The sequence below is a fragment of the Saccostrea echinata genome, unplaced genomic scaffold, assembly GCF_033153115.1.
Source record: "Saccostrea echinata isolate AGI-Se365-2 ecotype Australia unplaced genomic scaffold, CSIRO_AGI_Sech_v1 ptg000014l, whole genome shotgun sequence".
Lineage (NCBI taxonomy): Eukaryota > Metazoa > Mollusca > Bivalvia > Ostreida > Ostreidae > Saccostrea > Saccostrea echinata.
In genome coordinates, this window is record NW_026889763.1 from 12,656,869 (window position 1) to 12,669,144 (window position 12,276).

At 32.9% G+C, this 12,276-nt stretch overlaps 2 protein-coding genes across 2 annotated transcripts in view; both read right to left on the reverse strand.

Moving 5' to 3' along the window:
* Nucleotides 1-12,276, reverse strand: part of LOC133186758 (proline-rich transmembrane protein 1-like) — a 304,313-nt gene that overhangs the window by 175,113 nt on the left and 116,924 nt on the right. The gene's annotated exons all lie outside the window — the stretch shown is intronic.
* LOC133187232 (uncharacterized) lies at nt 855-2,593 on the reverse strand. Its single transcript, XM_061322587.1, has 3 exons — nt 2,380-2,593; nt 1,929-2,039; nt 855-920 (listed from the first exon to the last, which is right to left on the reverse strand). The coding sequence occupies exons 1-3, from the start codon at nt 2,573-2,575 to the stop codon at nt 862-864; spliced, it is 366 nt and encodes a 121-aa protein (XP_061178571.1). The 5' UTR covers nt 2,576-2,593; the 3' UTR covers nt 855-861.

A 12,276-nucleotide genomic window follows, 5' to 3' on the forward strand; every position in this document is an offset into this window, starting at 1 on the left:
AAGAGGAGTTGCGGATAAGAGGATTGATGTGTACCACAAAACGTAACGGAAGGACGGACGTACAGCTAGACGGACGGACACCCCCATCACTACAACCCCCTCCCCCCCCCCCCCCGATTTTCAAGCGGTTGGTATAATAACAGAATATATGCAAATATAATTGCTTATGAAATATGAAAATATAGCTAAAATAATCGCAGGTACGATAAATCATAAAAATCAGTTAAACAATCTATAACTATTGTATTATTAATAATTGTATTACTGCTCTTACTTTTTCTGAATTATTTGCATTAAAATTAAAAGTTATTACCCCTATTTGATCTTCTCCCCCTCTTCCACCATATAAATACAGCAGATAATATAAAGATAAGTACAGCAGCACATACAGCCACTAGAATGAAAACTGTTGTGTTGTCACTTTCATTATCTTTGCTTGTCTCCGTGTCTTTCTTTAGGATTTCAAATCCACTTGTGTCATAATAGGTAGAGGTACTGTAGATGTAAGAAAAATAACTTGGAAACGAAATTTTGTAAATTTAATTCAATAATTCATCTCATAGCCCGCCTTTTTCTCCAATATAAGCTTTTACTGTTATTTTGAAAATATATATTTAAATCCCAGTTGCCTCCTCCCATCCCCATTTTTGTCGCTTTATGTCAAATTCTCCTATGTTAACGTATTTTAAATATTTCTTATTGAAAAAGTTGAAACCTACATCCCACCCCCCAACTCAGCTCTTTCCACGAAATAGGATTTCCTTGTTTGTCAAAGATTCTTCAGGTCAATTGCCATTGTTGCCTCCATTTAAAATCAATGTTACGTGCCTGTTTTTTTTCAAAATCATTAAGCAGTTAAACTCACATTGCTGGTTGAGACGCTGTTGATGTAGCATCACTAGTACTAAAACATCCAGGATCTGTAACATGAATTAATTTCAATAATTAAAATCGACAGTAAATGGTATGTATTATCGCATATTCATACATGTATCCATTTTCTAGTGAAAGAAAGTAACTTTTAATTAAATAATTTTACTAAACCGGATATGTAAGCAATTTTTCTTGTTGAAAGAATTTGATTACATGTATTTCAAGATAATGAGAAGATTAATTATGATTATTGTTTTGGTTTTAAGGATAAACACTGTGCACTCAATCAAATAAACCAGTAATTTACGTAAAGAGCGTTTAATAAAATCTTCTTTTTCTAATTTTTTTTTAAAGAATTACATGGAATTAGACTCTCTATTGGAATTCCTGGAAGCACATACAATAACTTCCGTATTACGAAAGCCCTGAAGGGACAAGTCGATTTCGCAAAAAAGTGAAAACTAATTTGAGATCTCGAATTACACAATCCGTTCCCACAGATTGTCAATTCGTTCCCTCGATTTATAATTCGAGATCTCGAATTACATAATTTGTACCCACGGATTACCTATTTGTTCTCTCGATTTATAATTCGAGATCTCGAATTAAATAATTCGTTTTCACAGATAACTAATTCGAGATCTTGATTGGTAATTCGAGATCTCGATTTGTAATTCGAGATCTCGAAATACACAATCCTTTCCCACAGAATACTAATTCGTTCTCTCAATTTGTAATTCGAGATCTCGAATTACACAATCCGTTCCCACTGATTTTCACTTTGGTCTACTGATTTAGACAATCCGTTTTCTCGGATTTCAATTACAATTTTGACTTTTACTCTCATTAAGCCAAGAACTCCTCATGTCTAAGTTATTAATTAAACGAATATTTGTCAAATAATATGCCCACGAAATGACTGGAGAAATTCAAATAATTCCTTATGGCAGGGTATTCCATGTAACTAAGTTCTTAATCACTGATATACAATGTAATGTTGTTTTGATCTAGAGAGCGGCATGAGAACTTTGCTTATAAAAGAAATTGATACGTACATACGTATACAGCATTTGACCAGAACGTTGCTGTTGGGCAGTTGTTCTGATGAGATTTACAATCATATACATCTATTCTCTGGGCTTTGGAATTATATTCAGGACACATTCCTAAAAGTTTAAGAGAAAAAAGTCGAAAGAATAATTGACTGTCTATCATGTTATTGAATATTTTATTACAGTGGAGGCGAATGCCATCCTGATTTTGATGAAAATGCACTGTTTGATTTGTGATTTGTTATCCAAAAGAGAGATTTAAAAATTTTAGGTTTAAAATAAAGTTTGAAATAACAAATGTTATATTTTACTTGCTCTTATCATTTCTGTCATACAAAAACAAAGGAAAACATTTCAAAAATGACGTTATTGTTCTTATAAATCGTGAAATACAGGATTTTCAATCTTTCTGCAATATTGACTTCTTTACAAGACATATTATTTATTGGCTAACCATTTTGAATCCAGACTCTTTCGAGACACTGTTGTGCAATGTTCCCACTTTCGTCTCTCAAACAGTGGTAGTAGTTTGGTTTCTTGCATTGTAAGGCCATGGATGATATGTTCCAGTCAGCTATGGTCATTGGACATTTCATTACAGCTTGAGTCACCATGTATTGCAACACTGCGAGTCTTATGATAATGTCCATTTTCTCGGGATTATGTGAAACAGATAAAAAAAACCCAACTAATTGCCTTTAGCCTTTTAAGTAAAAATATGAGTTCATTATATTCTAATCAAATCGCTGAATAAAGGTAGTATCAATGTTTTCTAATATTTCATGCATGCAACAAAGTACGGAAGCCGGTAGGTGCCAGGTAGAAAAATATTTTATCTGGCGGCCGCCAGAAACTTATCTGGCAGCCGGCAAATAATTTTCTGGCGGCCGCCAGATAAAAAAGATCTGGCGGCCGAACTTATCTGACGGCCGCCATAAAATTATTTGGCGGCCGCCAATTAACCTTCTGGCGGCCGCCAAAAATTTATATGGCGGCCGCCAAATATTTATCAGATAAAATATTTTTTCTCCCTGGCACCAACCGGCTTCCGTAACAAAGTGCATATCTGATTCAGAACTAATGGGTACGTATTGTTTAAGGAAACCGGTATCAATCAAATTAGATTTGACTGATAAGTATAAGGTTGATTTCCTTTTTATGAAAATGATTATACAGATCTTCTCAAATTAGAAATGCATACATTTGTCAATTTCTCGGAAAGTTAAGGGTTGGAGGCCGCTTACGTTAATCTTAAAAATCTATATAATGTACCTTAGTAGGGCATATGTTAAATTAACGCCTTTGGTCTTAAAATAGTACAATTACAGGGCATTGTTGGCACTAAAGGTTGCAAGAAGCAACAATAAAAATCCGAATTTAACTGTTATTCGTTTTTATAACTTTCGAAGAGATACCTCATAATAAGAGCGTGAAACAAAAGAAAACAGCTTATTCACAAATATAAACCTGTTTTGAATGTTATATAATTGTATTATTTGTCAGAAAAAAAGATCGTTTCCCGTAATAAAATATTTACGTTATGTAGACATTGTGCTTGTCAAAGTCTACTTTCGTTTTTGTGTAGAAGGCGTTATAGAAATATGGAAATATCGAACGTAATCAAGCTCCACTGAAACATTAAAATTCGGGAGCAGACTACTATATTGATTTAATCATTATTTCGCTGACAGAGAATGTCCCGAACTTACCTTTCATACACATGCATGTAACTGAAGAATAAAGCCAATTCCTTTAGTTCCCTTTTGTTTAGCTGAAAACATATTTTCGGGTGAAATGCTATCGCTTCGGATTCTTTGTCTCAACAATAAAAAAAAATCGCTGAGTTTTAAATGCGCATCGAGTGCACCGTATTGATTTTAAATAAGCAATATTTAAAAGTACGATCAAGGTAACCCAACTCTTGCAGGCTCGGATCCAGGAATTGAAGTTAGGGGGCGCGCAAAAAGAAGGCAGGGGGTCTGGGGACCTGAATTGTAGTGATTTTGTAGGGTAAAAACGAGGTCTACCGAGTAGACATTTTTACATTTTCTCGACGAAACTATGATTTTCGCTAACTTTGACAGTTTAGGGGGGGGCGCGTTGGGTGCCCCCCTCCCTTAAATCCGCCACTGTCTTGTCTAGTTAACGGTATATATTTATTGGAATTTTGAAATATCTAGTATACAAAACGAAGGAAGACAACGGAAATATTAAAAAAAAAAAGTTAGTTAACACATTTAATTCCCCCTTGCATTGGCCTCTCTTTGTCTTTAAAGATTATTCATTGTTCAAAGATAAGTATTTTATCCCATTTTCACAAATTTTACAATTTTTGAAGAGGCACCCTTGATTATCGAAACAATGCACCTAGTTTAACTTCTATATACACAGGGGAGAGAAGAAGATTTTTAAAGAATTTATGCACTTTCACTATACGATCAATAGAGCCCTGCCCTTATACAAGAACTTCTGACCCAGTGTCCAAGATGTTCATAATTAAGGAAGAGGAACCGTTCATCATAATTATGTACTTAGTACATCGGCTTAATGCCCAGGAGCAGAGGAGCAGATTTTCAAAGAATTAATGCATTTTCACTATACAATCAATAGAGCCCCGCCCTAACACCACAACCCCTAACCCACGGGCCATGAAATTCACAATTTTGAAAGAGACGCCCTTCCTCATCAAAACTATACATTTAGTTTGTTTGCTTAATACCCAGGAGCATAGATGAAGATTTTTAAAGAAATAATGCATTTTCACTATATATATATATATATATATATTCAAGCCCCGACCTAGCACCAGAACCCCTGACCCTGGGGCCATGAAGTTTATGATTTTGGTAGAAAGCTTAATGCTTATTACAATCATGCCAACAAGAACTACGCACGCTAACTCTCGATTCCCACCTACATTTTACACCCATTTAATTCAATACTAATGACACTTTGACCGTTAAATCTTTGTTGAATTCAAAGAACAGTTCAATGGTAATTGACTGATAATTTTAATGCCAGTGTTAAATAGGTCCAAGGGGGGCAGGGACCATGAAATTCAAAATATTTTTGTTCCCATATACCCATAGATGCTATATATGCCAAAATTGGTTGAAATTGGTTGAGCAGTTTCAGAGAAGAAGCTGAAAATGTTAAAATGTTCACGCGCATCGCACGACGCACGACGACGGACAAAAACAGATAGCAATAAATCACCTGAGTTTACTCACGTGTCCTAAAAAGATACCACCAGAAAAGCGAAAACATAAAAATAAAGGAAAATGGCGGATACTGCTTCAGTTCATTGAAAAGTGTTTTAAATTTATATATTTATCTTCGTTACTTTAATTTAAGCTTTATATTTTGAGAAGAACAACATATGTAATTCATTTTTAAACTATATGAAATAATCTGTGGGTATGTATTATCGTCAACATTAGAATTAAGTTATTAACAACAGAAAGACGCAAATGATATAAGACATAAGGAAATTATCAGTAAAGAAATTTTTAAGTTTTCGCTGCTCACAAGATGTTTTGCTCTTTAACTGACCTAATTCCAAACAAAAATATTCAAAGCAAACACACTTTTGCTAAAAGAATTTGAAACAAATTTTAATCTTTTTTTGTTCAGAACTTCGTAGTTCATTTAAATTTGTACAGCAGCGATGATTTATAAATATGGGTGCATGTATGCAATACAGCTTTTTAAATAAACCGCAAAATCATTCATTTTCGTGAGGACAAATTTTCATGGTTTTAGGAAAAAAAAAATATTGGTCCGAGGGGATTTGGTTTCATGGGTTCAGGAAAGACTTTATACTGCTAAATAGAATTTTAACATTTTGTGAGGACATGAATTCGTGGATCTCTCCATACCACGAAAACAATGAAAATTAACCCCCCACGAAAATTAGTGATTTTACAGTATTTTTAAGAATTCATTTCCAACATCAGCATACAAAATAATAAGAAAACACTTTATTGCATGGGTTCCTGTGCATTCTTACATGTAAGGCAATCCACAAAAAAGTAAGAACAAGTACGTATACGTAACAAGTCGTATTTTGACGAATTATAAAGACTATGAAGAATTTAACTCAAATTTTCTTGTCGTTTTTCCCTGTATTTTGGATGCATCAAACTCTTTTCGAACAAGCAAGGTCTGAATATATGTCAATCACAAGTACATAAAAACTGATGTACTGAGATGCATGTACATGTACATATATCCGAAACTGACAGGAATACAATTTTTAAACAGATTGTGAATAATTTAAGTTTCTCAACTCTATACAATCGCAGAGTGTGATAACTTTTACAGAACATAATGTTATATTTTTTTTTTAAATTTAAAAAAAAAAATAGGATTTTGTCTACATTTGTAATTTTAAAGCTTTTCTGAAAAAATCATATTCTAATAAATCGCTTTCATATCGTCTCCACTCATTTACACTGACAGATAAAACGAAATAACACTTAGGTGACAGTGTTATTTGTTTGTACATTTTTTCAAATTTCCCTGACAACATCCTCAAATCTGCTGCAGACTTGATGTAGCTGAAAGTATACGGAAATAAATATAAACTGATATCTTTATCCGGATCCCAGACACTCAGCGATCCAGAATATTGTGATTCTCCAAACCTTTCACTTGAATCTAGAGACTTCATCCTTAAGTCAATTTTAGGTTTATCGTCAGATATGAAAATTATCGCGCCATTCTCTTCTAGTTTATCTGCATCTGTAGAGTGTTGATCATCATTTCTTATCATTTCATCTAGAATTAAAAGAAAATTTAAAATATGAAGATAACCAGTGATCGATCTCCAGAAATCCACAAACAATACAAATCTGTGAACAGGACATAAAACACGAATTCTTGGAAATTCCAATACGTTGGGTCAGGTGCCTAGGAGGGGTAAGTATCCCCCTGGTGACCGGTCACAATTACTCTATATCAGTCTAATTTATCTTAAAGGTTTAAATTACATACAGATTTATCATAATATCACAACAGCAAAATAAATTTCACAAAAATGCAGCTCGTATTGCTTTAACCGTCGTTTACTTTAGTATATGCTTTCATACTTTGATTTATAATGAAGCTTTACTATAGAACTTTCAATTGAAATAAAGAGTTTTACTGTGTCTTAAATTCTATTCCAATGATATATTTTTTTATGTAGTTTGTGAAAATACAAGTTACTTCTTTGTTTTAATTTCGAAAATTTGCATTAAAAAAATTAGGAAAAAATGAAATATAAGAATTTAAACTTAGGAGTAAAATACTTTAATTTACAGTAGTAAAAACTTTGATTCTCTATAGTACGACAGTTTTGAGAAACAACAATGGCAATAATTAAAGATGGATCGGTCATAAAAAAGCTTTGAGAAAAAGACTCAAGAAGAAAGTAAGTCGGTTATGTTCTAAACTATTCTTAAAAAAAGGTTTAAGAAATATGTCTTTAATGAATAGAGATAGTATTGTGAGCAATGGTCCTGTTACGGTTCCCTATTTATTCCCACTACTATGGGAAACACTTCTGTGGAAATATACAGTACAAGTTAAACAATACTCCCTGTAACATATTGGACTATAAAACGACGAATAATATGTTTTATTAATTGTATGTTTATTTCATCATCAATTGTATATTTACCAAGTTCATCATTTGGGACGAGGTCGGTAATTAGCGTTACCCCGAAATTCCTCGACATCTTACATTCCCAAGTCACGCTTTAACTGTTTACGATTGCTTTTGTTTATGTTTACGAAGTTCGTCAGCACAAGTCCCAAATATACCAAACAGTATATTATCCGCGCCCTAAGGTGCGTGATTCCTTTCGTCGATCCGATCGGCATGGCAGCATATCAAAGCTTCTTTGCAATAACAAAGATGGCGGGTATTTTCACTTTGTTGTGACGTCACGACAATCGAGCCCGATGCCTATATAAGCCAGCGCAGATCGATCGACTGGTCAGTTTGTAAGTTGACTTTTACAGCTCACATCTCCAGAATATCTGGGAGTGAAAGTCAATGGATAACTCATATTGAAAAATAATTCATTTATGGGAGCTGATGAATTTTGAGATAATATTTTATTTTTACTTTTAATAATTATATTGAATTGTTCTGTGGGAGAAAATTATTGGGAGGTAAAATAACTCCCATAACTATCTATTGTATTGTGAAGGGACTCCCAGTATTTTGGGAATTACTTTTATACTTTCGTAAATTTATTTATAATTCCCTAAAACTTAATTCTCCCATTTGAGAATATTTTATTCCCGTTTCTAATTGGGAGAGAATAATATTTCTACGGGAGCAAGTAATAGGGATAACCATTCAAAGAGATTATGCAAATTGAAAACAACAAGCAATAATAAATTTTTATACACTTTAATCCCGACTTATAGTTCTTTTGTCCAATATACAGACTTGGGAGACCCACAAGTTGCATAAGGGAGAAAACCCCTGAACGGCAACAGTCCTTAGGAATATAAAATTTCTTTTACCTAACAATACCTCCATTTGCTCCTCGTTCACATCACCTCTCGTGTTTTTTGCATATGTCAAACCAGTTTCTGTGTGGGCTGATTCTAAAGCAATAAAAAGAGGATTGCAGATAGACCTTGCATTTTTACGGAAGTGCCTCGTTTAATACAGACTCTGGATATATCTTAATCAGCTTGTTTTTTTTTTTTTTTTTTTTTATATATATATATTTTCTCTGTTTTACATTTTATTATATCTGTTTCAGGATTGATTTTGCTTTTACTATGTTATTCTCTTAATTTGAAACAATACTTATTATAAGGGTATTTCAAGACCTATTATGTCTGGCTTTTCTATTAACGTATCCATGGTAAATTAGAGGCTTTGAAAAAAAAGATCGTAATTTGCAATTTTATGTTATGAAACTATGATAATATATGCTACAGTGGGCAATATTTTCAAGTATTATTGAGTTACTGCTTACTTAGCTGGACAGCACAGAGGTGTAATAGAATTAATAATATTTTCGTTCAGAATGCATTCTTTTATTCATTTCATACTGGACGATCGGTATCTAATCAAAATATACTTAATATATAATTTAGTTGTAATATTTCATACATCATATCTTCATGAGATATAATGTTCACCTCTATTCTGTCTTTTTCTCTTTCTCCATATGAATACAGCACACACTGTGAGGATAATCAATACAACTGTACACACAGTTACAATGATAATTGTCGTGTTGTCTATTCCCTTCTCTCCCCCAATGACCACGTCTGTTTTTACACTTCTTATTGAAAAAAAAAAGAAATAAAAAATCAGGTTGAAAATGTTTGTTTTCAGTAAAATTCACATTTGTACTTGGTTTCTATATTGTACTTAGCTCACGTTGTTTTGGCAGTTGTCGTAGTAGCAGAAAGCAAACACCTAGGATCTGCAAAATAAGATAAAAACATATATATATATATATATATATATATATATATATATATATATATATATATATATATATATATATATATATATATATATATATATATATATATATATATATATATATATATAATGCTCACTGCATGGAGAGAAATACATCGGTCAAACCGGATCCAAATTTACCGCCCGCATGCCAGCAAATCAATAATTCTGGCATCAGAATCACTCCATGCAGTGGCATTTCGACATTTGCTCTCAAGGAAACTACTGTGTCTTTCTATTTTAAGCCGGTATGAGATTAGTAAAAGAGAACTTTTTTATAAATCTATTGTCACCAAAACTGAACTAACATTAATATATATTGTGTGTGTGTGTGTGTGTGTGTAAGGGAGGGTGTGTGTGTGTGTGTGTGATATTTAATGGAGGATAAAATTTGTATCATTTAAGATTTTGATAAATAATGTGAAGAAAATTCATTTACTTTTAATGTCCTTAGTATACTAATCATTCCAAATTACCAAATCTGCTTGTGATTTTGTATTCAGAATAAGTGATAAATATACATACAAAGATATACTGCATTTGACCAGAAGGTTGCTGTGGGGCAGTCGTTCAGCCGTGAGTTACAGACATAGACATCTATTCGTTTAGCTCTGGAATTATATTCCGGACACATTCCTTAATAAAAGGACATGACAAATAGTACGTTTGTTATATAAACGTTGAAGTTTGACAAACAGGTTCTTTGGTGTCAAAATAGTAAGAATCAAACCACTTTCTTCTGTTTATTGCGCTCATACGTAAGGCAAGTTACTTTATCTTTATGGTGAAAAAAAATTATGGTAACTTCAGGAAATTTTGGTTTTTACGAACCATAAACTAACATCACTTTTTTCAATATCATTTTTGTCCATGACATTCAATTATATTAATATTGATATATTCACAAACCATCTTGAATCCATACTTTCTGGAGGCACTTTTCTACAAGGTTGCCATTCTCATCCCGCAAACAGTGGTAGTAGTTTAGTTCTTTACACTGTATGGTCATAGATGCCCTGTTCCAGTCAGCTATGGATAGTGGACATTTCAGTATAGCTTGAGTCACCATGCATTGCCATATCACAAGTCCGATAATGACGTACATTTCATCGAGACTGGGAACGTTTATTTTTTACTACCTGTTAAAGAATATGATCATCATATGTCAAAAGGTATTTAAGAAACCATCATTTATAGACATAATTTCATGAAATTGTTTTAAGGTGGGTGTAGAATAAAAAAACGTATGTTGTAAATAACAACGTATCACAAAACTGTCACACTAGAATATAATTATGTAAATTTCTAAGTAACTGAAAAATATTACAGATATTTTAATCAACATTATATTTTCCACTATATTCATAATTAAGCTTATTGGATGGAAAGAAATTTAAAGGTTTGACTTTTTTCCCTCAAAGATATTTCAAACTGCTTAATTTAAATGAAATGTATGGGGATAACGAACAGCTCAAAAGTCCATTAAATAATTAAAATTTTAGAGCAGAACAAACACGGACCTCTAAAACATCAGAGGTGGTCAGGTGGGATCAGGTGTCATGGAGGAGTGAGCATCCCCTGCCGACCGGTCACATCAGTCGTGTGCTATTTGTCATGAAAGGGAAATAACAGGAAAATCTGTCGACAACTCGGTGTGTAAATAATGGCCTACTAATTAGTATGAAAAACGTCAGTCAGCATTTGACTTAATGATAAATTATATTTGCTGACAAGGTCATTGTATCGACCAAAGACCTTACGAAATTTAAACGAGACTGCTGATATTCTTGTTTTATCAACTTGTTTGCCAATAACTTACCTCGTTTTAGAAATTGTTCATATGTAGAGCATGCTCTTGTAATAATATGTAATAATCTATCCAAGTTTTTCCACGTTCCATGGCTGTCAATGCCATAAAAACAAATGAATGTATAATTTTGACAGTTTGAAGTTTTACATTGACATTATTTCAAACTGTACGACAAAGACCTTTAAGATGTACAAATTTGTTATAAACCCCACATGGACTGAAAGATTAGAATTTCAAAACATTAGGAATTTAGGTATCCGTACTTACTCTTCTTTCAACTCGAGTAATATAGCACTGTAGTCAGTTCGGATTAATATGCATGTATGATAATGATCTCAAAGCAAATATTGTAATTTTGGGGTTTATTTAAATTATCTTTGTGTTAATCATGAAATGATGATTTGATAATATTGTTATTGTTAATGGGACACTTTAAGGGAACAATAGTCTGAGACTTTATATTCGATACTTTATCTCTTAAAAATCGTTACTGATACTATCCGATTTGTTGTATGATTCTTTACTGTAGAGATGTAATAGCTTGCTTATCAAGAAAGAATGGAGATCAAGTCTTCATGTGAAGGTTATGGCAATTTTTTTTTTTTTTTTTTTTTTTTTTAGAAATATCAAGTCAACAATTTTCCAACTGTGTATTAAGGGAAAAGGGTCAAAAAAGGGAAATTGTATAAGTTTTATGTATTGGTGGCATTTGTAATGGTACATTTTTCAAGAAACACTGGTAACACCGATAAGGTGTTTACTTTCTTTAAAAAAGACTTTTAGTATGTTTCCATCGAATTTTTTTTTCTCATATTTTTTTATCTGGTGGAGCGTATTACTTTTCCATTAATATTTGTATGCCGAGCTTAAGAACGTTGTGTTGGCGTAAATACTCGTTGCAATAATAAGGTCACGGTAGCTAAGTCGGTAGAGCGCTCTCTCCGTGATCGGAAGGTCGTGTGTTCGAATCACGGCCGCGACTGACCTAAGTCGATAAAAAATAGGTAGCAACTGTTCCTTAAATTCGCCAAGCGCTCAGCACTTTGAAGTGAAAGTTGCGG

Excerpts from the sequence above, each read along its gene's own strand:
- LOC133187232 (XM_061322587.1), bottom strand. The coding sequence starts at position 2,575 with ATGGACATTATCATAAGACTCGCAGTGTTGCAATACATGGTGACTCAA. Across the intron at positions 2,040-2,379 it reads AAGAGTCTGGATTCAAAATG|GAATGTGTCCTGAATATAAT; the intron begins GTTAGCCAATAA and ends TTAAACTTTTAG. Across the intron at positions 921-1,928 it reads GTCAAATGCTGTATACGTAT|ATCCTGGATGTTTTAGTACT; the intron begins GTACGTATCAAT and ends TTCATGTTACAG.